This window comes from Pseudopodoces humilis, chromosome 33 (assembly GCF_049639895.1).
Source record: "Pseudopodoces humilis isolate 2021_Gansu_Grassland_sample_001 chromosome 33, ASM4963989v1, whole genome shotgun sequence".
Classification (NCBI taxonomy): domain Eukaryota; kingdom Metazoa; phylum Chordata; class Aves; order Passeriformes; family Paridae; genus Pseudopodoces; species Pseudopodoces humilis.
Genome location: NC_142232.1, coordinates 316,384 through 344,249, shown reverse-complemented (window position 1 = coordinate 344,249; position 27,866 = coordinate 316,384). Strand labels below are relative to the sequence as shown.

At 46.1% G+C, this 27,866-nt stretch overlaps 1 protein-coding gene and 1 pseudogene across 1 annotated transcript; both read left to right on the top strand.

Annotated features, from left to right (window-relative positions):
* Positions 1–27,866, top strand: part of LOC148182306 (uncharacterized) — a 702,689-nt pseudogene that overhangs the window by 457,641 nt on the left and 217,182 nt on the right.
* Positions 232–10,900, top strand: LOC148182313 (maestro heat-like repeat-containing protein family member 7). The gene is made up of 16 exons (XM_088068911.1): positions 232–235; positions 403–572; positions 5,687–5,797; positions 6,107–6,199; positions 6,317–6,469; positions 6,824–6,972; positions 7,230–7,377; positions 7,584–7,771; positions 7,854–7,991; positions 8,277–8,391; positions 8,564–8,701; positions 8,934–9,110; positions 9,243–9,398; positions 9,550–9,651; positions 9,978–10,247; positions 10,733–10,900. Exons 1-16 carry the CDS (start codon positions 232–234, stop codon positions 10,898–10,900), a joined length of 2,280 nt encoding a protein of 759 aa, XP_087925037.1.

Sequence of the window (27,866 nt, the reverse complement as noted above, 5' to 3'; positions counted from 1 at the left end):
TTGAAAACTGCTCTGGCATTAGGATTGACTGCTTTATCCAATGATTTTCACCTGTTTGTGCATGAAAGATCACACCTAGCACTGAGAGGGCTGACCCAACCTTTGGGAAGCTGGAAAAGGCTGGTAGGCTGCTTTTCCAAACAACTTGACAACGTGAGTGCCAGATGGCCTTCATGCCTGCGGGCAGTTGCAGCCACCGTGATGCTGATCCAAGAAGCCAGGAAACTCACGATGGGTAGACACATAGATGTCTATGTGCCACACATGGTGACCACTGTTTTAGAACAAAAGGGGGCCATTGGCTATCTCCAAGCAAGATGATGAAATTCCAGGTAATCCTGACTGAGCAGGATGATGTCACACTAAAGACAACTAACCTTTTGAATCCAGCTTTGTTCCTAGGTACCACAACTGAAGAAGGCCCATTAGAGCACAACTGTGTAGAGGTAATAGAGTACACCTATTCAGCAAGAGAAGACCTGAAAGACATCCCACTGGAGCAACCAGAGCGGGAACTATTCACGGATGGAAGCAGCTTTGTGGAGAACGGGTCCAGATACGCTGGATATGCGGTAACAACAGTCAATACAGTAGTGGAGGCAAAAGCATTATCACCAAATACATCTGCCCGGAGGGCAGAACTGGTTGCTTTAACCAGAACACTAAAATTGAGTAAAGGGAAAAGGGTTAATATATGGACTGACCCAAAGTATGCTTTTGGAGTAGTACATGTACATGGAGCACTGTAGAAAGAAAGAAGACTGCTGTCTTCTCAAGGTATGCACATTAAACATCAAGATGCAATTTTGCAATTGATAAAAGCAGTACAAAACCTGAAGAAGTAGCAATTATACCCTGTAAAGCACACCAATCAAGAAACTCCAAAATTTGTGAGGGAAATCGGAAAGCAGACTGGACAGCCCGACAAGCTGCTCGAGAAGTGCAAACAACAATGGCATTGATACGTTTAAAGACTAATGTATCTCAATTTAATTTGCCTCCAAAGCCAAAATATTCAATAGAAGATGAGAAATTGGGACATTTGCTAAATGCACAAAAGGATTCAGAAGAGTGATATGTAACTGCACAAAGACAAATAGTGTTAACCCCCTTGATAATGAGAGAAGTTCTACAAATTAAACATAACAAATGTCATTGGGGTGCAGAGGCACTGGTAAAATTGCTAAAGCAAAATTAAATCTCGGTACGGATGCTAACAATGGCAAAATCAACTCAGTGGCTAGACACAGGCATAGCTAGGGAAGATTAGGATAGGAATAGAATCAAGATGACACTTAGCAAGAGCCCTCTAGTAGAGTGAAATTTGGGTGGGCCCTAGAGTCTTTGCTTGGTCCTATAGCAAATTATCAGAAGAGAGAAATGTTGTACAAACTTACAGGTCAGGTAGATAGACTAGCAAGAGTCACCCAGGAAAGATTTAAAGAACTAAACGTACAATGACAATTTACTACTCCTGGAAGAGCATGGAGTGTGTGAGTTTTTTTAAATGGATGGATTGATCATTGCTGTGTCCACATCCCAAATGTAACTGAAGATGTAGAATATGACATCAATCAATTGCAACAAATAGAGCACAAAGCACAGGAAGAGCAAAAGGATTTGTCTACAAGTTGGTTAGGCAAAATCTTCAAAGGGTTAGGGTAGAATGTGAATTCATGGATTAAATCTCATTGAGAATGTGATAATCTTACTAATTGTATTCTTAGCAATTTGGTTAGTTGACAGCATCTTCAAGGGAGAAATACGGAAGAAAATGTCCCGGAACCAGAAAATAATAAAGGCACTGATGTGAGATCCACACCCACCATCTTCTGGTTCTCCAGTTCGTGACAACATCCAGGACAACACTTACATCAATCAAGGATTCGAAGAACATCAAGTATAAACTCAGAAACAAAGGACTGTATGAAGTAAAAACATTTGCACTTATGGTGAAGTGAAAATGCTTTCAAAGCGGGGAATGATAGTAAAAGGTCTTAAAACCTTAGAAGATTCGGGGACTTAGAAAGAAAGGTAGGTTTGGAAAGCCCTGGGAAAAGTAGGCCCTGGGAAATGTTAGGCCTTGTACTTGCTAAAGATCAGGTGAAACTGCACCTGTGTAGTCACTAGATGATAAATGATACAATTGTTAGATGTGATTAGCTATAATTATTGTTTAAAGAACATGAGGAGCAATGTTAGGGGGGCTGGGGAGAATCAGGAAAAATCCATGCCTGGGTAAAAACAATGCATGCAATAGAACAATGGAAGTTTAATAATTCATATGTAAGTTATATAACAATAGAGTATAAAACATGTTCAGCTCAAAACCAGGATGGGTCAGATTTGGGTATGTGTACCCCTGACACCCAGAGCTCTTCAATAAAGAACCTTCATATAATCATTCCGTGACTATGTGTGTTCCTGAACGCTAACAGCTCTGTTCCTCTCTTCCAGCCCTTGAAGACATGGCACATAACATCAGCCCGCCATCAGAAGCCTGGCAATTCAAAAACTTTGTGTCCTCCAGGCAGTAGAGAGAACTCAATATTCCATCTTTGGAAACCTGCAAGATCAGCTCCACGTGGCATACAGAACACGGTCTCATCTCTCAGGCCTTGACTGGATGCGCTGCTGGAGCTCTGCTGAGAGCTGATCTGGGAGGCTCTGTCTGCTGGGGCCACCTGAGCCAGCCAGGATTTTATTTTTCTTCAAAATTGTTCTTTCCTAATTTTTGTTTTTGTTTAGTATGTAAATATAGGATATGTTATAAATACACAGACTCCCAGGAGCTTTCTTTTGCTGCCCAAGGTCCGCAGGATATCGGGGAAGAGAGGGAAAAGGGTGCTTGTGCTCAGCAACCTGCTGGGGTGTGCAGTGGTGAAGGGAAAATGGCCAGAAGCCCCTTGGCCTTTGGTGGTTTTGCTGAAGGCACAACTCCTGTCCCAGCCAGGAAGTGCATTCTGTGTCCTCGTGCCCGTGTGGTGCTGGCTGGGTTGCTGAGGGCTCCCAGGTGCCTCTTGATCCAGCTCCTCTGGAGCTCCTGTGGGGCTGCGGCGCTGCTGCCGGGCCACGCTGGGGGAGACCCTGAGGGAACAGGGTGCTGGGAGGCCATGAAGGGATGAGGGGCTGTGGAGGCCCTGACGGGACAAGGCAGTGGGAAGGCACAAGGGAGATGTGTGAGGGAGCGGGTGGAAGGAGGCTCCGAGGGGACAGGAGGCCCCTGAGGGGCCGGGGTGGTGGGAAGACCTGAGGAACTGGGTGTCAGAGGCCATAAGCAGCCCCTGGGCAGCCGCCTGGTTCCTGACACCCAGCTGTTTTAGTAATTAAAATTACTAATATAATGTAAAAATAGATGTAGCTCTGTGACTGTTCTGGCGCTTCCCCAAAATGTCTCCCAGGCCTGCAGCAGAAGCCCTCGAGGCTGGGACACCACCCCTCCAGGAGGGTGGGGACAGCCTGAGGTGTGCCCAGGCTGGGCCGGCTGGGGACATGGAGGGCAGGGGGTGCTGCCAGGCCATGGCCACTGGGTGCCTGCGATAAGGGGCAGTGGGCAGAGGCAGGGCTGGCGGCCAGGCCGGGCCCTCGCGGCTGCCCAGGCCACGCTGCTGTGACCGAGGCCCCCCTGACACAGAGCTCGGGGCCCGCTGAGCTGCTGCCACCATGGGGAGGGCGGCGATGTCTCCTCCAGCAGGGCTGCCCAGTCGCTGCTGCCCAAGCGGCTCTGGAGCCCACAGAAACAGCAGCAGAGTGGGCACAGGAACAGCAGCACCCCGAACGTCGGCACCTGCACACTGAGGCGTCCGCAGCAGCCGGCTGCCAAACAGGGGGAGGCTGTGGGCACAGCTGTCTTGGTTTGGCAAAAGGCTTCAGCAGAATTGGCCACAATGGCTTTCTCTTGACTTGCCAGCCTCACAGCAACGCTTGGCAGCTTCAGCTGCAGCCTGTGCCCGTGACTGACTTGGATGGCCGTGCCTGAGGGCGGGCTCGCCTTCCACATTCAGGTGTCCCAAGGCAGCGGCCTTGGCACCATCGTGACACAGAGAGAGAGAGACTCAGGACATGAGAACACAGGAACAGCCTGTTTGGCTCATTCTTGAGTTTGCTGCTCCTGCCTAAAATAATCATCAGGAGTATATGCTGATATAAAAGTATAGCTGAACACCAAGGACTTTTTCTGTACTGTCTAGAACTAAAACCTTCTGTGACTGTTCAGAGACTCTAAAATGCAAGGCGAAAATGACAGCTTTGGTTTGTAAGAGTGCTAAAAATTTTGACACGTGATTTTTCTAGTCAAGGATTTTAATTCCAATGTGGAAACTACAAAAATATTAAAATTTGTTTTCATTGGCAACCACTTTGAAATGGCATCAGCACACCTGCAGGTGTACTGAGGACAGTACTTGGCAATTCATGGCTTCAGATGTGGGAGATAAATATTTTGCCCGGTTTCACCTTGAAGTTGAAGTTTTCCCAGGGCTTTGATTGACTGGTCATTGCAGGTAACTTTAATAAATGCAAAAGGATGTGAAAGCACAATTTCTGGAGAATGTGCACTGGGGATAGAGAGAAAACCTTGAAAACAGTCATCAGGCTCTGGAAAACTTAAAAAAAATTAAAATTACTAATGTAAAAATAGATGTAGCTCTTTGACTGTTCAAGCAGGACTCTGTCTCTGGAGGAAATGTTTGCCTTGCATCAGCTGTAACACAGACAGACACACAGCAACTGGAGCCTTGAACATCAGAGACTGGGCTAATGTTTGTCCCAGAAAAAGACACAGAAGATCCCACTGAAACAGGACAGTGCCTCTGTACAATCTAGCCATCCCGGGAAACTCAGCAGCTGATGGTGTTTTTGTGCTCCTGCAAACCCCTTCCATGAAAAACATCATTCCAGGAAGGAGCAACATCATCTGACAGATAGCAGGAGTGGCCATCAATAGCTCCAGGAGCTCCTGCCAAGACCCCGAAGGAAGGAGCCCAGCCCCCAATGCACGGGGCTTTGGCTTTGGCCCTCTGGCACAGAAACCCCCCAGGGGCACAGGTCTCTGGGGCAGGAGAAGGGCACCAGCACTGCCAGGGCTCGGCTGGGGTGGCAGGTTTGCCTCGGTGGGGACTCTGCCACACTTGCTGATTTCAGTGCTGCCAGGCCCCTGTACAGATTCTGTGCAAGGCCCCGTGCCCTTCCTGCTGCGGCTGCGTCGGCAGCCCTGGGGGCTCCTTCTGCTGCCCTGAGCCTGCAGAGCAGGGCAGCGTTTGCTGATGGTATGAGGTGTTCCTAAAGATCCTGTCAGGCTGTCTTAGACACTTTGGGCAAGGGATTCCTTCCAACCTGGGCCACTTTGGGGGGGATGGGGGCGGAACCAGGAAGGTGGCAGGGCGTGCAAGGGCCGTTAGTGACACGGCGCAGCCTGGTAACCGTGGAATGGAACGGTGGAATGGACAAGAGCTGGCGGTGACAAGACCACACCAGAGTGCCTGGTGCATGCGACGGGACAGGACGCGCCAGAGCGGTGCTGTGAGGAGCCCCCACACAGCCCACTCGTTAGTGCCTGACCCGGAGCTTTTCTGAGGCGTAACTCCTACAGCTCACGTTGTGAGCAGACTGTGGGTCTTGGTGAGCCGGAGCTTTCCGTTGACATCTCTTTAGAAGGTGCTCCCAAGGCCCGATTTTGTCATGGCAGGCAGATTCTTCAGGCTATTCAGAGTGTTCCGACGGAACAGGAACACAGACCCTGGAGCTGCCCCAGCAGAACACCCTGAAGAGCCGGAGCAGTTCCAGCAAGGGCAGGATGGTGAGTGGCAGAGCTGGGCCACAGGGCTGAAGCTGCAGCCAGCTGGGCCCCGCACCATCCCATCCCATCCCATCCCATCCCATCCCATCCCATCCCATCCCATCCCATCCCATCCCATCCCATCCCATCCCATCCCATCCCATCCCATCCCATCCCATCCCATCCCATGTGGACATTCCCAAGGGCAGGACGGAATATGGGCTGGGTCTGACCCCTGGCAGTGACTGTGCTCCATCCCCTGAGCCACCCCAGGGCTGTCCCTGCCTGGGGAGTGCAGGGCTGGGCTGTGTTCTCCGGCCTCTCCCGCAGCCCCTCAGCTCTGGCTGCTCTTTGACAGATGCAGCCATGGACGGGACACAAGAGCAGGAACCCGCCCATGGCCGCTTTCACAAAATGCTGAAGGTACCTGCAGCCATCCCCACCTGGGCTGGGCCTGCTGGCACTGCTCAGCCCAGCTCTGCACATGGAGCACTCCTTGGAACATGCCTCTCTTCCCTGTCCTTTGTTCATTCTGCACAGAGGTTCCGCCAGTTCCTGCCAATTCGGCGCAGAAAGATCAGCCCCATGGGAACTGAGGGCACAGCTGAGCCTGACTCCGGGCTGACCGAGCTCCAGGCAGAGCCTGATGTCAGCCCAGATTCAGCTGCGCCCTCACAAGACTCTGATGCTGCGGTGAGTGATGACAGGGCAAACTCTGATGTGGCACTGACTGAGGACATGGCCATTCCAAACACCAGAGAGACTCAGGGCATCACAAATACTGACACTACGCCCCCTCCCACCATGAGTCATGCACCTAATATGGATGTTTTTGAAAGGGGGGTGTTCCTTCTGACCAGCAGGTAGCCAGCCAGGGGCCAGAACTGGAGGTCTGCCACGATCGTGTGCCCCTTCAAGCCACATCCACAGGGCCCCCTCAGCTTTTGAGGCCAGCACAGTGTGGCGGGAAGGGAAGCACTTCTTGGGAGAAGCTGGGGAAGTTGCTGCCTTGGACAGCGCTCCAAGTCTTCCCCATTCCTACTCTAGGTGCCAGCTATTGTACGGAGCATTCACCAGCATCTTATGTGCTCCATTACGGTGGATGCCAGGCTGGCCACTAACATCGTGAGGCTGGCTGAAGAACACCCGGACGATGTGGTGCTGACCCTCCTGCGCTGTGCCCCATCGTGTGACAGGTATGGGGCCCACGTGCCTTGAGAGCTCAGGGCTCACCGGCCTTTAGGGCCCATTGCCCTGCACAGCCTGTCCAATGGGCTCTGCCCAACAGGCAGAGAGGTCCAGGAGCCTCGGGCCCCTCTGTTTCCTGAGGCTGCTGCCAATGCTCCCTCCCTGCCCCTCAGGGCACTGGGGCTTTGTCACCTGGGACCCCACAGCTACACAGGGCATGGCTCTGTGACTCAGACACCCCTGACACAGAGCTCTGATCCCACAGAGCTGCTGCAGTGATGTGGCAAACCATAGCCTCATCAGGACCAGCAATGGAGAAGGTGCTGCCAACTCTGCTCCATGTGATGGAGAACTGGCCCCTTTGCAGCCTCTGCACCTCTGATGAGGACAACAAGGACGTTTTTGCTCTGGCTGTGAGTTTGTGGAACTGGCCTTGACTGTCCCCTAGGTCGCTTCTCCAGCAGCTCTTCATCCTCTCCTTGCCTCAGGCTGGGCTGAAACCTGGGCTAGGGGCAGGCTCAGGGGGCACCGGGCCCGCTGTTCCCCCTGCATCTCCCCTCGGGCCGTGCCCCATGGATGCCTCGGCACTGAGCGCTGTCTTGGTGTGCTTCTTTTGCAGGCAACTCTGGTGCTCTGGGTGATTATGCAAGTGCCTCAGAGCCATGAGGCGATGATGCATTATTCCGACTCTCTCTTTGCGGCTCTGCTGTTGCACGTTTTCACCACCACACAGCTGATGCCAGCAGAAGTTGATAACTTCTGGAGAGCATGCCAGCAGGAACACCACCTTCCCAAAAAACCCAACAGGTGCCAGTCCTCCTGTCCTTCCCATGCCCTTGTGGCTGACACCAATGCACCCAGTGTGACCTGGCCTTTGCTCTGCACACAGGTTTGCAGTGCAGGCCATGAAGGCTCTGCTCTGCTTTCTGCACTATGACAATGAGTTGATGGCCATGGAGCGCAAGTGTGGCTGGGAAACGCTGCTCCGTGCCGACACCCAGCACTATGCCGTGGGTCTGTTGGCCAGGTGAGACCCCTTCTCGCCACTGCCTCTGAAATGTGTGCCCTGTGCCCAGGGTGCCCTACCACAGTCCCTGTGGTCCTGGCCAGAGGGCTTTGCCATTGAGGGATGGCCGAGCAGACTGGAGAAGTCTGAGAGGAGGGTGCCCAGAAGGAGCCCCATGGTCCCAAAGCACCCACAGTCCCTCCAGGGATGCTGGGGAAAGGCCAGATCTCTGTGAGTCATTCCTGGGAGAGGTTTGCCCCCCCCACCCCCCACCTCAGTGTCTTGGTGCCATTTCCCCCCATCCAGGGTGATGCGCCGTGACTTGACGCCCTTGTGTTGCCATGTGGCACACCAATTTGTCCGGAGGCTCATCAGGGAGGAGGCACGTTGGGACCTGTCCTCCCTGGCATTCCTTGTGGAGGTGAGCCCGATGGCCAGCACTACCTCGCTGAGCTGCCTGCCAGCCCTGTCCCCTTGCATAGCCACAGCTGCCTGGGACGGTGCCCGCGCCCTGTGCTGCTGCCTGGGCCCAGCCCTGTGCAGTTCCAGGCTCCTGCCAGCCGGCTCCCCTGTCACTGCCCTGTGCCTTTCAGGTCCTGGATTGCCTGAACTTGAGTGACTGTGGGTACTGTGTCCTTGAGATCGCATCAAGGCAGCTGCAGAGCGAGTGCAGGCAGAGGCGTCGCCTGGCGCTCAGAGGCCTCGTGGTGCTCAGCAAGGAACCCTCGATGGTGAGAATGGGGCAGCGGCTGAAGCTGTGCTGGGCAAAGCAGCCCCTTGGGCTGGCTGGGCTTCAGGAGCTGAGGCAGCTGCTCCCAGCTCTCCTGCCTCACCTGCCTGAGTGCTTTGGGACAGGCCTTTGGCCTCTGGGCCCAGCAGCAGCAGGGTGGGGTTGCAGTGCCAGGGCGGTCTTGGCGCTGCAGCCGTTCAGGGCTTCCCAGCACAGCCTTGTGTTCCACACAGGCCAGACCAATACGCAGCCTGTGTCGAAGCTTCCTGCAGCTGCTGAGTGACACAGACGGAGAAGTGGTCAGCATGTCTCTGTCTGTGTTCACGAATATGCTCAAGAGAAAACATCTTCGTTTATCAAGGACGGCTGCCCCCAAGCTTGCTGAGCCACTTGTGATTCTCTTTGACCATGTAAGGCTCTGTGCCCCTGCCACGGGCACTGGCTACTGCCCACACAAACTTTGGCCCTGTGGATTTTCAGGCCTTTGCCCAGGTGGGCTGGAGAAGTTGGTGCTGAGATCTTTTCCTCCTTCTTTCCTCCAGGACAAAAGCCACGTGCAGGTGCTCTCCATTCACCTCTTCTGCAAGGCCATGAACCTGGTAGTGGAAGAGGGAAAAAAGGCAATGGAGAGAATTGTGAAGCAGAGCCTGCTCCCACTCATTTTGCACTGCCACAATGAGAACCTGCGCGTGGCTGATGTGAGGTTTTGTGTGATGCTGGTGGATCTCTGGGAGGGGGCTCGGCTGCTTCCTGCCCTGCTGCCTCCCAGGCTGCAGCTTCCTCCTGGCCTTGGCACAGGGATGCAACTCCTGTGCCCTGGGCAGCAATGGCATCTCTGCATCTCTCCAGGCCTCTCGGGAAACCCTGCACTGTGCTGCCAGGTTCTTAAAGAACACAGAGCTCCTGTGTGTGCTGCAAACAGAGGATCAGTCGAAGATCGCCGAATGTGTGGTAAAGGATGGCCTGGAAACCCCAGCCTCAGCCTGGAGAAGCTCCCTGTCCCCTGTGCTCAGTGTGTGGGGCTGGCAGCTGTGGCCCAGTGCTGCACCCAGAGGAGCCAGCCTGTGCCCCACACGCTGCTCCCTTCCCTGGGCCGCACGGGTTCCTCTCCAGGCTCCTGTGGCCCCGAGCCGGGTGCCGATGGAGCCCCAGCCCAGTGGGGCTGCGGGCCGGGCCTCAGGGCTGGGAAGGGAACGGGAGGCCGGGGCTGGCCGCAGGCAGCGCCCGGCCGAGGGGCAGAGCCCGCGCCAACCCTTCCCTCCTGCCGCTCTCTGCAGCTGGCACAGGACGAGAGCCGAGCGGCCGAGCACCTGAGCCGGGCGCTGCCATATCTGGACAGCCCACAGGAGTCCCTGCGAGAGGCGGCCGTCAGCTTCATCGGTGAGCCACGAGCCCGGGCTGCCTCCCCGCCCCGCCGCAGCTCGGCCCCAGCCCCGGCTGCTGCCCCGGCAGCGGCACCCGGGCCCGGCGCCCTGGAGCCCCGGCTGCCCTCGGGGCTGCTGCTGCCGGCCTCTGGCAGCCGGGCCCTTGGGCTGAGTCAGGATGCGGCAAGGGCCCGGGCTGAGCCCTGCCGGGGCGGGAGGCCGTGTGGCCACAGGGCTGGCAGCGCCGCTGGCAGGGAGCTGTGCCGCCGGGGCCCTGACAGGCTCTGTGTTCCCAGGGACGGTCGGGATGTTCATGAACAAGGGCGCACAAGGAAGAGCTGCAGACCCTCAGTGAGGGTGAGTGAGAGCAGCGGGCTGGCACTGGGGGCTGGCGGGGGGCACTTGCAATGCCTGGGCAGGGAGCTGCAATCCCTGGCCCAGCTGCAGAGTGCTTCGTTCCCTGTCTGGGTGAGGGCGGTGTGGGCAGAGAGCTGAGAGATTTCAGGGACATGGGTGGGAGTTGTGGCCAGCACCTTCTGGCTGATCCTGTTGTCTGGTCCTCTCTTGTGGCCATTGCAAGAGCCAGGTGCAATGTCCTTGGGAGGAATGTCTCCTAGGATCCCTGCAGATGCATGCCCTGACTGTGCCTCTCCTCCTCTCTCTTCCAGCCACTGAAGCCCCAAGGAAAGACACCACTCCATCCCACAGCAACCAGAATATCCAAGCTGTTTGCCAGTGAACAAGTGTCCCAAAAACAGCAGCAGGAGACAGGGAAGAGGACACCACCTCCCAGTGCCACTGGAGATCCAGGCACAGCTGACAACTGGCACAGCTGAGCCTGTGGGATTCTCACGGGGCTTCAGCCCTCTCCCAGCCTGTAAATAGCTCCCTCCAGCCCTCAGACTGTGCCCATCCCCTTCTTTCCCTTTCCAGTTCATCCCTGTTAATAAACAGTTTGCCTTTTTCACTTAACCTGCATCTGTCTGGAGCTGAAGGGTCACAAATCCGGAACGCTGTGACACACAGGCCCCTCCTGCCGTTCTCTCCTGCACCGTGTTTTGTGCAGAGACGCAGAGGAAGGAGCACAGATCAGGCTGGAAAGGTCCCTGTGCTGAAGGTCCAGTTCCACAGCATTGTGGAGTTAAAGGTGTTACTGAAGGCCAGTGGTGGGACAAGGAGCCTGTGTGTGTCAGGGACCAAAGTTGTGTCTAAGGCCCTGCCGTATTTGGTCCTCTGTTGTGCACGTCAACAGGATGACGAAGAACAGACTTTGAAGGAAACCTTATGGGTTAACTGCAGGGAATTTGACCCTTAAGAGGAACAATGGATTGATCAATTGATGGGAAGTTAACCTGTGAAAGAGGAACAGTAACAATGAGGCTGTTATTGGCATGGTGACCTTACCTCCTGTACTGGCCAAGGGTGAGATGACATGGTTGTGGGTTTTTAAGCAAGGCAGGCACCCTGGCTAGAGTCAGCACGGGCGGCTATCCTCAGCCGCACGGTCCACATCCCACAGCATCAATGTGATGGATGGTGAATATGGCGATTTATTACAGGGAAATTCAACATTTTATAGCTTAGGGTCACTGTGTTACTCCCATCTGCTTACATCACACTTGGGTGATATTGGCTAATTGCAAGGGGCCTTGCTATCCTAACAGAGAGGGGGGTCTGCTGACTTTCCGTTACATCCTGGTATCTTCCGCTCCACCAGGCCTTAAACTAGAACATATTCCCCTCTCTTTATGAATAATTAATTTGCTAAAATATAAAAATTTTAAAAATGGATAATATAAAATTAAGTAAAATATAGGATACATTATACTTAACTAAAAAGCTAAAAGCTTATAAAATAGATACTACTACGATTTTCATTGGTAAATATAAAACACATGTAATAACTAAGTATATTTTAAAGCATCTGTTGCCTTTCTATAAACAGAATGTTAACTTTTTCTAATCGGTTCTTAACAAAGGACACAAGCTTATTTAAAATACATGGTCCAAAGATCAGCACAAGTAAAATCATCACAACTGGTCTAATCAGGGTAGACACCAGGGTGGCTAGCCACGGAGCTTGACTGAACTAGGATTGGAACCAGTTTTGCTGAGCTTCTTTCTCTGCCTTCCGTTGAGACAGCCTGTCTCGTAGCTCTGCCATGGTGTCTCTCACTACTCCGGTGTGGTCTGTGTAGAAGCAGCACTCTTCTTTCAGGGCGATGCAGAGGCCTCCTTGCTGCATGAATAGAAGGTCGAGACCTCGCCTGTTCTGTAAAACAACTTCAGAGAGTGAGGAGACTGATTTTTCTAGAAAGGATATGGATTTCTCAATTCTCTGTAGATCTTCATCTACAGTCATTTATAGCTAAGAGAGACTCTGACTCTGGGTTACCAGGGTGGAGACACCTGTGGCTGCTCCGGTTGCTCCCAAGCCAAGCAGCATTGCTATTGACAGTCCTGTCAACAGCTCTCTTTTCTGAAGGCGGCCTGCTCGCTCAAGGTACTGGTTCACTTCTTCTTTGGAGTGGTATAGGACTCTGGGGATAATAACAGCTAATCCACAGAAGTCAACAGAGGAGTTAAAGTTTTGGATATAAATGCAGGAGCTTAGCCCACTGCTTCAGGTGTTATAACTATAAACAACACAATTACTATAAACAGTTTACTATATAAATGACATCATACTTGCAAACTCACAGCTAAAATTTAAAGTTAAATGAACTTTCAAAAATGCTTACACTGCCTCTTAAAGGAAAATACTTATACTTTATACTAACATAACAATTACTATACAAGCTAGACACTTTACCTTAAGCTATTATTTAACTACTTTTAACACACGTGTTCTGGTATATATATAGTCTAAGCGTGAAAACAATTTGCTTTATACATAGTTAGATAGAGTCTCTACACTTCTTAAATCTTCTATAAAATTTCTCTAACACGATTCAGTCCTGGAATGTCCACTGCTCCTGTGATGTCAGCTGGCAGCTGATCGGTGACTGAGGGCTTTGATGTTCAAGTTGTTCTTCACAATCTTTTAAATCTTAAAACAGAAGATAACTGAAAAATTGATAGAGACACAACATCATAATAACAACATAAAATTTCTGTTGGTAACTGTCTATATAGTGTTCAGACACAACTGTGTCCTGACAGCTCCACTTTGATCCATGTCTGGAGTACCAAGGGTGTGTGGTGACTTCTCTGTTCACTGGATCTCGTGTGTTCAGAGGCACACAGTCTGGTCAGATGGACAGGTGACCTTTCTGAACCTGCCAACAAAACACAGGCACTTCTCTCCTTGAAGTTAATGAATTACACTAATCAAATGCTTTTAGGGTATCAATCTCCCCCATTTTCTCTAAAAAATAAAAATGAGATGTATTTCTGTTCAACATTAACACAAAACCTTATACACAATTAGTAAAAACCTATAGCAGTTGAAAATCAATTAATATAAAAGTACTGTTAATTATTAAAACACTGCACTAGCATCCCATAGTTAACAAACAAACAGAGACAAAAATCATCAGTGAAGGATTGGATAATCACCTCCGGAAATGATTCTCCAAGCTCACTTCAAAATTGATCCAGCTGTCATATTAATAGGGTCAAATTGCTGATTCAAAAAGTGACTCAAATACTGATTTGGTACAAAGAACATCTGGATTTGCTAGCAAACATTCTGTCCAGGTAAAGTTAAGACTTGGCCAGGGCCTTAGACTTTAAACTGGAAAGATGCCTCTTAACTCATTTTTAGAATAAGGTTTTCAATAGCAACAGCTATGAGATGCTTACAGCACAGCAAACTATTAAAATGCATTTGTACAAAACAAATAATTAAAAACTTTAGGTACCAGACTAATTAAATCATTCGGCAGTTGGTTTAATCTGAAGCCTCTCCCATGGCAGCTGATCTTCAGCAATGGTACATCTTAAAATTTTGGAAACACTGAAAAATAAGAAAGCTATAACAAACAAAACTGCAGAAATTGCAACAACTCAATAGAACTCTCAATGAAGTCATGGGTGTCACAGACTGTATTCATTTCTGTCCACAAGCAGGTGTTCATCAGTGCTTAACACAGTTGTTTCAGTTGTAGCTGTCTTCATATCTCTAGGAAAATAACTATATTTTGCAATTTAAACAAGTGTCTCCAATAAAACATAAAACAATTTAAATTAAACAACATTTAAACTTAACAATAATCATTTATAACAAAAGGAAATAACAAAATTTAATTTTTAAAGAATATCCAAGTTATACAACTTAACTTCAAAACATTCAAGCCTAATTTTTAAACTAAAATTCAAAATCCAAATTGGTATATATGTTGTTATATGTGTTTTATACAACAAAAAGATTCACATCAAAATTTCCTTATTAAAATTGTGAAAAACCCAGCAAATGGGTAATATATGGTTAACATAATTTTAAGATTACTAAAACAAAACAAAAATCTTTTAAGTTTTTTGGGATACAGAAATACAACATTTAAACTTCTAAATCTATTTTTAAAGGCACTTCATTCAACAGAAACTTATTTTTAAATCTGAATCTTGATTATAACAATTTGCTGATTTACAAACAATATAATTTATAAATTATTGAATTGTCTTTTTTATCCCTCTCCAGAATGTCCAGCTTTTTGTTGTTTTTCTTTTGTTTTGTTGCTTTGTTTTCCGCGGTTTCATCAAAGTTGCTGTTCCTTGTTTCACCGGTGGTTACCATGGCGACAGCGTTTCTGGCTGCTGTGTGCTACCGTGTGTGTGTTTCGCTAAACCCGTCCGCGCCGGGCTGGTTTTGAATCTGAGAAAAAACTCTAAAAACTCCAACTGCATAAACTCATAATTACTTAAAACACAAAATTAACTCCAAAAGGGTATATAAACACCTTTTAAAAACTCAATAAATCATGACTTTGTAACAAACTGGGTATTATCCCGGCGCTTCTTCTTAGAGAGGGAGTGGGGGGGGTGAACCGCTGGCTCTGCTGCCACAGCTCTGCTCCCATCCCCCTTCCCATTCTTTACTGTTTCTTCTTCTGAGGACTCAGGCTCCAGCCATTCCTCGCTAGTATCTCAGTCGGAGTCAGAATTTGACTGGCTGGTTACTTCCTGTTTTCCGTGCCTTTTTCTGGGGCTCCGGCCCCGCCTGCCACCCCTGTGGGCGAGCTGTTCCCTCCCTCCTGGTTCTCCACGCCTTTCATTCCACCCTCCACTCTGCCTTTTACCCCGCCTTTCCCTCCGCCCCTCACTCCAGGCTCTGTTTTGCCCCTGGTCTCTCCTCTTGCTCCCTTTGCATTCCAATCATTCTGTACCCATCCCCCACTTTCTTTTCCACAATTCTTATCTCTCTCAACTTCCCGCCTGTGCCCATCTTTCAAGGCCAGTCTTTGTTCTTTGTTAAAGACATTTTTTCCCGCTTTATAACTTTTTTTCTCAGCGCCATCTTTAAGTTTTTGGGGGGATGTTTCTCCCCTTACTGTCTTTGCTACATTTCTGGCTTTTTCTGTTAAATTTTTCCAAAAATCTTTTGCTTTCTGTTGCCCCTCTGAGGGCAGCTCAGGGTTTGGGGTTTTAGGGGGCATATTGTTCTCCTGTGTCCCCTTCTGCTCAGCTGAGCTGTTCTCATCTGGAGGCTCTAAAGTTTGTGTTATAGCACTAACTCCTAGTTTTGGGGTGACCAAGAGACAGTCTTTTGCTGCCATCCAGGTTTCTTGCTTCTGTCTAGCTTTTTTCAAGGCCTTAACGACCTTACCCCATGACTTAAAATGCTTCATATTACCAGAATCTACAGTTTCATTAGCCAGAGCTCTGGTACATTTCTCCCACACCTCAGGGTGAACAATGTCCACTGGCTGCTCTATAACACCCATTTGTAAAAGCTGTGTAACAGCAAGTATAAAATCCTTAGATTTACAATCTATCCCCCACTGCTTATATAATTCAGATACGACCTTTATCAGTGATTCCATCTTCCTTCTGGGCCCAGGATTTCCTTCGCCAAGAACAGTCCAGCTCTCTTGGCCGCTGCCAGCTGATTCAGGGTATTCTTGATTTTGAATTTCTTCTCATGTTTCTTCCCACTTTTCCTCCCGGGTTTCTGGCACCAGATGTTGAGTTTTCAAGCAAGGCAGGCGCCCTGACCAGCTCCAGCACGGGCGGCTATCCTCAGCCGCACGGACCACATCCCACAGCATCAATGTGATGGATGACGAATATGGCGTTTATTGCAGAAGAATTTAACATTTTATAGCTTAGGGTCACTGTGTTACTCCCATCTGCTTACATCACACTTAGGTGCTATTGGCTAATTACAAGGGGCCTTGCTATCCTAACAGAGAGGGGGGTCTGCTGACTTTCCGTTACATCCCGGTGTCTTCCGCTCCGCCAGGCCCTAACTACAACAGGAAATCCCACAGAATTCCGAAAACACCCCACAAAATTCCAGAAAAAAACCACGAAATTCCCTAAAACTTCTGAAAACCCTACCAAATTCCAGAAACATCCCACAAAATCTTTACAAATTTCCACAAAATGTAAGAAAAATCCCTCAAAATTCTTCAAGTCTCCTCAATATCTCACAAAATTCCAGACAATTCCACAACACTCCAAGGAAATCCCACAAAATTCCAAACACACCCCACAAAATTCCAGAAAAAAACCCCATGAAATTCCCTAAATCTTCTCATAAGCCCACCAAATTCCAGAAACATCCCCAAAAACTCCTCCAATTTCCACAAAATTCCAGAAATACCCTTCAATATTCCAGAAACATCCAAAAAAACCTCCTCAATATCCCACAAAATTACAGGACAATGCTAAAACATTCCGAAAAAATCCGACAAAATTCCCTACGTCTTTTCAAAACCCTACCAAATTCCAGAAACATCCCATAAATTCTCCTCCAATTTCCACCAAATTCCAGAAATATCCTTCAAAATTCTTCAAGTCTCATCAATATCCCACAAAATTGCAGAAAAATCCCACAACATTCCGAAAAAATCCCACAAAATTGCAGAAAAGACCCACAAAATTCCATAAATCTTCTCAAAACCCTAGCAAATTCCAGAAACATCCCACAAAATGTCCACAAATTACCTGAAAATTCCACAAAAAGCCCACAAAATTTTAGAAAATCACGCAAAATTCAAGAGAAATTCCACATTTAAAAAAAATCCCACGAAATTCCTTAAATCTTCTCACTTTATCAAATTTTTGAAACATCCCACAAAATCTCCACAATTTTCCACAAAATCTAAGAAAAATGCATCAAACTTCTTCAAGTCTCCTCAGAATCCCACAAAATTCTATGAAAACCTCACAAAATTCCAGAATCATCCCACAAAATCTCCTCAAAATCCCAGAATAATTCTAAAAAAATCCCACAAAATTCCAGAAAAATAAAAAAAATTCCCTAAATCTTCTCAAAACCCTACCAAATTCCAGAAACATCCCACAAAGTCATCAGAAAGTTGCACAAAATTCCAGAAAAATGCCTCAAAATTCCAGAAAAATTTCCACAAAATTCCCTAATTTTCCTCAATATCCCACAAATTTTTACAGAAAATCCCACAAAATTCTAGTAAAATCTGATTAAATTGTTAGCGTTTGGGAACACAGATAATCATGGAATGATTAAATGAAGGTGCTTTATTGAAGAGCTCTGGGTTTTAGGGGTGCACATACCCAAATCTGACCCCTAGGTTTTGAGTTGAACATGTTTTTATCATCTATCCTTATACAACTTACATATTAATTATTAAACTGACATTGTTCTATTGTATACATTGATGTTACCCAAGCATGGATTTCTCATGATCCCCCTCAGCCCCCTAACATTGTTCCTCATGTTCTTTAAACAATAATTATATCTAACCACATCTAACAATTGTATCATTTATCATCTACTGATTACACAGGTGCAGTTTCACCTGATCTTTAGCAAGTACAAGGCCTAACATTTCCCAGAGCCTACTTTTCCCAGGCTTGCCAAACCTAACTTTATTTCTAAGTCCCCAAATTTTCTAAGATTTCAAAACCTTTTACTATCATTCCCCCCTTTGAAAGCATTTTCACTTCACTATAAGTGCAAATGTTTTCACTTGATACAGTCTTTTGTTTCTGAGTTTATACTTGATGTTCTTCGAATCCTTGATTGATGTAAGCGTTGTCCTGGATGTTGTCACAAACTGGAGAGCCAGAAGATGGTGGGTGTGGATCTCACATCAGTGCCTTTATTATTTTCTGGTTTCAGGACATTTTTTTCTGTATTTATCTTTATCTTTTATATCTTTAGCACACCTTTTATAGGGTTCTACAGGGTCCGTGGGCAGAGCAAGTTACTATTGGCTAACACACACAGGTTTACATTTTTTCTCCTGTACACAAGGATATTGTTTTGCTTTACTCTCTCTTCTGCAGGAAGGTTTCAAGAACTTTAGCCTTTAATATCACGACTTATTTCAAAGACTGGTTTGTGCAGACAGGCCTTTACTAATATATAAAATATAGCAACAATTCCCCCTTTCTCTTTTTGCACAAACCAGGCTTTGGATGTGACTCATTCTAGACTTTTATGAAGACAAGATAACATACAATTTATACTTTCATCCCGATTAACATTATAAGTAAAGTCCATCCCCCTTCTAGCACAAGAGACCTCAACCATCCAGTGATGCCCCAGCTGGCAAACGAGCTTCCAATGGGGTCACTATCTTCTTTCAGGGCATGTAACCCATCCTGTAGCTGTTGTAGTTGCTTATGGATGGAAACTGAATGATCAATAAGATTCAAGCAGCACATGCCTTCAAACTCCTCACAACCATGTCCTTGTGCTAAGAGCAAAAAGTCAATTGCAGCTCGATTTTGTAATACTGCAAGACGTACACTACTCACATCGGCTGAAAGCTCACTTAACATTGTGGATGTTAAGTTCAATTCTTTCTTAGTCTAACAAGCGAGCCTTTTTAGAGTTGCTAAGCTTTAATTAATTCAGGCTTCACTTTGACTGATGTTTTTTATTTTATCAACTACATTCAGCAATTGGTGTAAGCTTGGATGGAAACAAAGTAAGTTTCCCAAAATAACAGGGTTTTCTATGTGGATTAGCAGGAATCTCATTCCATGCTCTATCTCCACAGATTAGGAATATGGAACTAGGTAATCACTTTGGTAATTGTCCTGTGAGATTGCACCACAAATAAAGGCTTTACTCTCAGTGTGAGTAACGAGATCAGCTATAGGGTTGACTGCAGCCCAGTGCTGCATTACTTTGTTAGAATGGCTTCTGTTGGGGGTTCAAACATTATCCATCCACCTGAGGTATTGGTGGAACCTAACAAATCTCATTCTTCTGGGGGGCCTATGGTAATATTAAGAACATTGGCAATTTTTGCTTGCCAGCAAGCTTCAAGTTGTCTTAATGTGAAGCCAACAGTGCGATTGCACTCTTGCAACATTGCCAATCCATTCAGTTGGGTCTCATTACTAACTAAACCTTTAAATGCTGCTTGAGGATCCCACTCAGGGACTCCTATGAGACAGGTGCAAAAAGGATCTCCAGGGGTGGCTAGGCTCAAACACATTGACCTTTGGCCAGTTCAATGTGCCAGAGTGACCCATATGTTCTGTTGCTTTTGGATGTTAGTTAGCAGACAGTTGGTCAGGACTATACACAGCACAATTACCATAAGCAGTTTGTTCCATGTAAATGACACCATACGAGCAAACTCACAGCTAAACTTTAACGTTAAATGAACTTTCAAAGATGCTTACACTACCTCTTGAAGGGGGGAATGCTTATACTTTATACTAATATAACAATTGCTATATAGGCTAAACTCTTTATCTTAAACTATTATCTAACTACTTTTAACACATGTGCTCTGGTATATATGTAGTCTAAGCGTGAAAGCAATTTGCTGAAAGGGTCAACACACAACTACAATTTGCTTTTTATACAGTTAGATGGAGTCTCTACACTTTTCTTAGATCTCCTACAGAATTTCTCTAACACGATTCAGTCCTGGAACATTCACTGCTCCCGTGATGTCAGCTGGCAGCTGATCGGTGACTGAGGGCTTTGATGTTGTCATGGAGTTACTTTACCTTTAAGAAAGTTTAAGTTGCTGGGATCTGCCTGGCGTCTTTTCTCCTGACCAATTATCGGTCATTGCTGAGAATTGACAGCAGTTTAGGCCATTGAAAAGTGGGATCAACTTGTGAACCCTACCTTAAAGTGTAAAACCAGAGCTTTCTTGGTTCTCTTTGTTTCCTGGCTGGGAAGGGCGGCAGAGCTCCAGGCTTCCCGTTCCCTGCCCAGGCCATGCGGCCGGGCAGGGACTGGGCTGGGCCCAGCGTCTCCCGGCCGGGGGATGCGGGCCCTGTGGAGGGGCTTTTCTCCGGGCTCCGGCCGGGCCGGGCCGAGCCGATCTCTGGCTCGGCTGCAGGTTTTTTGCTGTGGCTGGATTCACTGGAGACTGCTGAGTGAAGAAAGAGAGAGGCTCCGGGCCTGCAGCGGGCTGGGCGCGGTGACTGCACTCTCCAGAGCAGCCATGAGGAGCTTTCCATCGCAAACGGCTCCAGCTCCTGCACCGGCCGAGGCCACAGAACTACCTACAACAGCCTGGGCAAGATTTTAACTCTTTCATTTCCCAGATGAGACTTGTGGATTAATCTTTTTATCCAGACAGAGAAAAGAGAGTGATCAACATGAAAAGAGACTTTATAAACTACTAGTGACAGGAAAGAAAAGAACAGGTAGAGAATTAAGAAGATGCTTTAATTAAGCTGAAATATCTTTCTGTTAAACTATGGAAATGGACAATAAGGTCTTGAAAACACTCCTTTAATTCATGACAGTATATAGGGAGGAATAGAGTGTTCAAAGTGTAAATTTTGAGTAAAAAGTAGAGTAATTATGGCACAGTGAAGTGCTGGAAGATTTGAAGCCTTGAGAGGCAATGAGAAAACTGTTTTCTGGTGAAGCTCACGGAAACAGATGAAGAAGACTTTTTGCCTTTGAATAACTTATCCTTAAAAATCCCATCCCTAGACTCATGGCCCATACACACTTGAGAGTGATGTGAAAATGGGAGGAGTGGGCTCTAATAACAGCAGCTCTGGGCAGCTAACATTAGAGCAATGGAAAACTATAACAAAAATAGTTTTTCTTGTGAGAAACTCCATAAATTAACAGGAAGAAACTTCTGTTTCTCTATAAAGACTGGTGAAAAGACTGTAGTAAGAATTGGGACTGTTTTAACCATCAAAGTTCCAAAGGTTTTGTCTCTTTTGTCATGTGAACAAGGGAATAGTGGGTAGACAGGGGATGAAAAGGTTTTTCTGGAAGTTTATTCTGGTGTTCTTATTGTAGTTTGTCAATAAACTTTCTTTTTTTTTCCCTTTTAAGTTTTATGCCTGTTTTGCTCTTGTTCTAATCCATATCTCACAGCAAGAAATAAGTAATTTTCTTAGTTATTGGTTTAAAACCACGACAGATGTTCAGGTTGTTCTTCAGATCCTTCTAAATCTTAAAACAGAAGATAACTGAAAAAATTGGTAGAGACACAACATCATAATAACAACATAAAATTTCTGTTGGTAACTGTCTGTATAGTGTTCAGACACAACTGTGTCCTGACAGCTCCACTTCTGATCCATGTCTGGAGTACCAAGGCTGTGTGGTGACTTCTCTGTTCACTGGATCTCGTGTGTTCAGAGGCACACAGTCTGGTCAGATGGACAGGTGACCTTTTTGAACCTGCCAACAAAACACAGGCACTTCTCAAAGTTAATGAATTACACTAATCAAATTGCTTTTAGGGTATCAATCTCCCCCGTTTTGTTTTTTTTTAAAAAAAAATAAAAATGAGATGTACGTCAGTCATACACATCAACATTAACACAAAACCATATACACAATGAATAAGAACCTAAAACAGTTAAAAATCAATCAAATTATAAACATCATTAATAAGATATGTAATATAAAACTACTATTAATTACTAAAACACTGCACCAGCATCCCATAGTTTGCAAACAAACAGAAAAAAAAAAATCAGTGAAGGATTGGATAATCGCCTCCAGAAATGATTCTCCAAGCCCACTTCAAAATTGATAAAGCTGTCATATTAATAGGGTCAAATTGCTGAGTCAAAAAGTGACTCAAATACTGATTTGGTACAGAAAACATCTGGATCTGTTGGCAAACATTCCATCCAGGTAAAGTCAAGGCTTGGCCAGGGCCTGGCTTTAAACTGGAACGATGCCTCTTAACTCATTTCTAAAACAAGGTTCTCAATAGCAGCAGCTATGAGATGCTTACAGCACAGCAAACTGTTAAAATGCATTTGTACAAATCAAATGATCAGAAGCTTTAGGTACCAGACCAATTAAACCATGCAGCAGTTGGTTTAATCTGAAACCTCTCCCATGGCAGCTGATCCTCAGCAATGGTACATCTTAAAATTCTGGAAACACTGAAAAATAAGAAAGCTATAACAAACAAAACTGCAGAGATTGTAACAAACAATAGAACTCCTGGTGAAGTCAAGGGTGTCACAGACTGCATTCACTTCTATCCACAAGCAGGTGTTCACCAGTGTTCTGTCACAGCTGTTTCAGTTGTGGCCGTCTTCATCTCTCTAGGAAAATAACTATACTTTGCAGTTTAGACAAGTGTCTCCAATAAGACATAAAACAATTTAAATTAAACAATATTTAAACCTAACAATAATTATTTATGACAAAAGGAAGTAACAAACTTAACCTTAAAAGAATATCTAAGTTATAAAACATAACTTAAAAACATTCAAGCCTAAATATAATAAATAAATATATTTATATATAATATATAATATATATTAGAATATATATAATAAATATATTATTATAAATATATTTATAATAATAAAATCAAATAAAACCATCACTTAATCTTATTCTGTTACTACAAAAAGCCGCTAAAAATCTGATATATACCTTTTAAACACAATATAACAGTAACATGGATTCACTATAAAGATTATAAAAACGTAACAAATGCATCACAATTCTATGTCATCTAGCTTTGAGAATAACTCACAATAACTGCAAATGGTACTAAAAATACTCATTCATAACAGGAATTTGCCTAGTATATGCTTAAATTGGTTAGGATTTCAAAGTGCAGTTTTTCTAGAGAAAAACCACAACAACACAGGATTTGGCAAGTTGCCATTCAGCTTTTGTAGCACTTTTCAGAAACATAAAGTCCAATTTTTTAACTAAAATCCAAAATCCAAATTGGTATATATGCAGTTATATGTGTTTTATGTAACAAAAGGACTCACATTGAAATTACCTTATTAAAATTGTGGAGAAAACAAGCAAATGGATAATACATGCTCTAACTTAACTTTGTCTTGTACAGTAAAGTTCTCTTGACTAATTATTTTTTAAACCACAAATCTCTTTTGTAGATAACATTAATTGGAAAGTTTTCTTAGTAGCTGTAAATCACACCATATTTTTTAACCTTAGGTTTCAAAGCTAATTATTGCAAGGTAACTTCTGTTAATATTCACCTTAAACACTTTTTTTTTGAAAAGAGGTCTCTTTAAACTTTCAAAGAATCACAATAATTTCTCTAGTAAAACTCTAAAAACTGCGACTGCATAAACTCATAATTACTTAAAACACAAAATTAACTCTAAAAGGGTATATAAAAACAGTTTACAAAAACCCATGAATCATGACTTTTTAACAAACTGGGTACTATCCCGGTGCTTTTTCTTAGGGAGGGAGCAGGGGGGTGGACTGCCCGCCCTGCTGCTGCTCTCTGCTGCTGTTATCTTTCTTCACATTCTCCACATACTCTCACAGAAAAAAAACCAAAAAACCTCACAAAGTTAACTTTAACACATACAGTTGTTTCTCTCAATCTCTCGTGTTTGCTGATAGAGGAAAAATGGGGCACGATTTTACAAAAGCAGGCGATGTTACACGAAAAGTCTCTCACGGCCAGGTGCTAACAACAGTGACCATTGCAGCTTATCAACTTCTAATTACAGTGATGAATTTCGAACTAGATACCATATAGTTTGTGATTTTTTGGCTATTTTGTCTCTTTTTGAAGCTGTCTGAGCCACCTGTTTCTGCTCAGCTGTTTCTGTAATTGTTCAGCGTGGCCTTGGAACTTTTTCTGCACTGCCTCTGTCCCGAGGGTGCCCCCGCTCTCTGCGCACACCTCAGTGCTCCCCCATGTCCCCCTGGTTCGGGTGGAAACCAATCTAAATTTGGATTCTTTTCCTCCAGGGTAGCAAAGTTGGAACTTAAATATGATTGTAGTGTTAAGAGTGACTCCAAAAGTGAAGCAAATAGTTCAGGATATATCACATCCTGCCGTAACTGAACAGATTCTGTTCACTGTTTCAGCGTTTGCTGTGGAATTTCTTTCTTATTATTTCCTTCTCTCTGACTCTCCCTCCCTCTTTCCATGGGCAGCATAGATAGGAGTGTTTGCCCAGCAGTGGGAGGCAAAGGTGTAAGCATACCCATAAGCAAGAAGTCCAGGAAGCTCCTTGCGCAAATCAAAACCCTTAACCTGTCTCTTTTCTAAACAGCAGGTAAATAAATCATACGCTGCTTGCCTTTCCATCTTACCGTCAGCGCTGTTGCAGCCCTACAAGGTTCGGCAGCACGTTACGGCCAGGACTCTCCTCTGAGGTCGCCTGGGGCGCGGCACCGTTGCTTTTCGCCGTCCTTGCTGCAGAGGACCCGTCCCCTGTCGCCAACTCCCGTGGCCTTCACTTTTTAATGTCCCAAAAGTCCCAAAGGTCCCAAGGGTCCCATTTGTTCGGGCGCCATTTGATGAGTTTGGTGGGAGACAAGCAGCACTCAATATGAATGATCAGCAAGGCTCCTTTATTGGCAACTCCAAACTCCCTACATCAATAATTAGGCTCATACATAGTGCAAAAGCAAGCTCATTATTGGGTATTTCCTTTAAGGTCAACTCCACCTAGTTCCACATTCTTGTGGTCATTCATCTGTGCTGAATCCACATTCTTCTGATCACAGTGTCCTGTTCTCAGTTCACAGTTATCACTAAGGTCTTTCTGACTTTGCAACATCTCATACCAACTACACTCTACTGTTGTTTAATTCTTTCTCAGCTAATTGCTGCATGGGAACATGACCTTTGTTAGCTAGCCACTCTTCCACACTGTTGAGCTTTGGGACCCTCCCGGGAAGCACCAGCCCTCCCCAGCCCACCCTTGGTAGGACTTTTTCTTTTCTCTCTCCTGACGATTTTATCCCCAAAACTGCCATGGGAACGTTGTATCCAAGCACATCCTCCAGCGCTGCACTTTCCTCCTGTGAATTCCCTGTGCAGGGAATGTGTCTGTGCTTTTCCCTGCTCTGTTCACTGACAAACAAACCTGAGCCCGTGGGACTGTCCGAGCTCCTTCATGCAATGAAATCAGGTTGTGTTTCTCATGGCATGTTCTGGAGGAGCTTTTCTTGGTGTGTCTTGTGCTGCTGGAAATGACACAAGAGCCAGGAGGGAACAGAAGCTGCTGCTGCCCGTTGGCTCAGGGCCAGGGAACCAAGTTGTGCTCCCGTGCAGTTGGGCCCTGCTGGAAGCAGAGCCGCGTTTCCCTTGAGCAGCTCAAGCTTGTGACAGCTCCAAACAGGAAACCTCAGCAGAAAACTCTTCCTCCAAACTCAGCTGCTTTCCCTCCTGCAGCTGTTTGGGAAAGAGCCTCAAAGCACAGACTCTGCTGGGAGCCATTGGTGCATTTCCTCCCTCCCGGCAGCAGCAGCTCCTGAGCCCTTCACGGGCTCCTGTCCCTTCGCAAACCCTTCAGCTCCCTTGGAACTCTCAGCAGTCACTAACATATGCATTTCTTTCATATTCAAGCTGCATTTAAACTTCTCTTTTTCTCTCCTCTCTTTTTTATTTCCTCTTTATCTCCTTTAATCCCGTCAGCACCAGTAGGATGGGGATGGAGTCTTGGGGTGGGTGTGGGATGAACTGAGGATCCAGCAGAGAAGGGCAAGGCAGAGGGGAGAGGACTCAGCCAACCCTTCTCCTGCTCTCTCCTCCCCCAGGCTCCAGCTAAAGCAAGTCAGACTGGAAAGGATCCCACAAATGCTGTGTTCTCCTCCCTCTCAGCTTGGCTGGGGATCCTCAGCTTCAGCCTGGTGCAGTGCCTTAGATTCTCTAATTTGAGTTTTTTGGCTAATGCACTAAAAAATGTGGTGGGTTTAGCGCTGGCTGAAATCTCCAGGGCACTTACTCATTTCTCACTGTGAGATATGGATTAGGAGAAGGGCAAAATAGGCTTAAAAATTAGAAGGAATAAAGGAACTTTATTAACAGGACTACAAGAATGAGAATGTTGAATAAAACTTTCAGAACGCCTTTCCTCTCCTGACTTTTTTTTTTTTACCTGACAACATAGAGATAGAACTTGGTATGTTTACACAGTAGTAATTACACGATAGTTTTGTATTAGTTTTTGTAGGGAGAGAAGTTTTTTCCTGTTATGTCATGGAGGCTTTTTTACAAGGAACGGATTTTTTGTGGTTTTTCATTTTTACAAATAGCAGCCGCCTGGGAAGAAATTTTGCTATTGTGACATTTTTCTCATTTTTACAGCCCTCCTAGAGGTGTGTCTATGGGTTATGAATTCATGGGGTGTTATTTTAAGGATGAGTTGTTTGAAGGAAAAGGTTTTCTTCGTTTGTTTTTGTGATCATCTTTGGGAACAGAAGTTTTCTTTTTTCTCTCCCTGGGGGCAAAGGGCATTTTATTGTTTTTATTTGTTTTTCTGTTCAAACTTTTTATGGGATTACAGTTACTTTAACATTTGTTTGGTTTCTTTAATGGATGCTTTTGTTTAGATTTACAGTTTGAATATTTTTATGCTTTATTAATGAATTAAAGGAGATATTTTAGTACATCATTGTTTATTTCTATGGCTTTCCTAAGAATATTTTAGTTTCGATTATCATTTTTTCATTTTTTTTCTGTCTGAGATTTGACTTTTTTTTTACTGACTTTGGTGTTTTAGTGTTGTTTTATTGCATGTTGTTACTCTGTCCTTTTCTGTCCCTGGAGAGATGAACAAGGTTTGTAGGTCTCATGTCTGTACTGAAAGGGTTAATATCTTGCCCAGGCTCATAATCTTCCTAGTGTTCCAAATAAATAGGTACTGTGAGGGATACATATCACAGGTGAGCACCCACTGCACAATCTGCTTTGGATTAAATCCCATCTCCGTCTTCATCAGCTCACAGTCACTGTGACACTATTCCTGCATGCAAGAAACAGGCTGGGATGGCCCTTTCTGCTTTTGGTCCTTTTATTGGCAAATGAAATATTCTATTTGAAAACATTGAAAGCCTGGAGTTTCTTTGTATTTTCACCTGAAAATGCTGCCAGCCGAGGTTCCCAAGTGTCTGGTACGTGTTTGTGTGCACAGAGCAAAGGTGTCAGCCTGTGTCCGTGGCCCGGGTGTCTGTCAATGTCCATTGAAGCAGACGGCTGGAAGGGGGCTCTGCCCGCCCTGCGCTGCTCCGGGGCTGGGGCTGGGCTGGCAGAGGCTGCAGAGCGCTCTGAGAGGCACAGCCTCAGCCCCGGCCGGCATCTTGTGCACGGTGGCACAGCCTCAGCCCCGGCCGGCATCTTGTGCACGGTGGCACAGCCTCAGCCCCGGCCGCCATCTTGTGCACGGTGGCACAGCCTCAGCCCCGGCCGCCATCTTGTGCACGGTGGCAGCTCTGAGGGCCGTGCGAGGGAC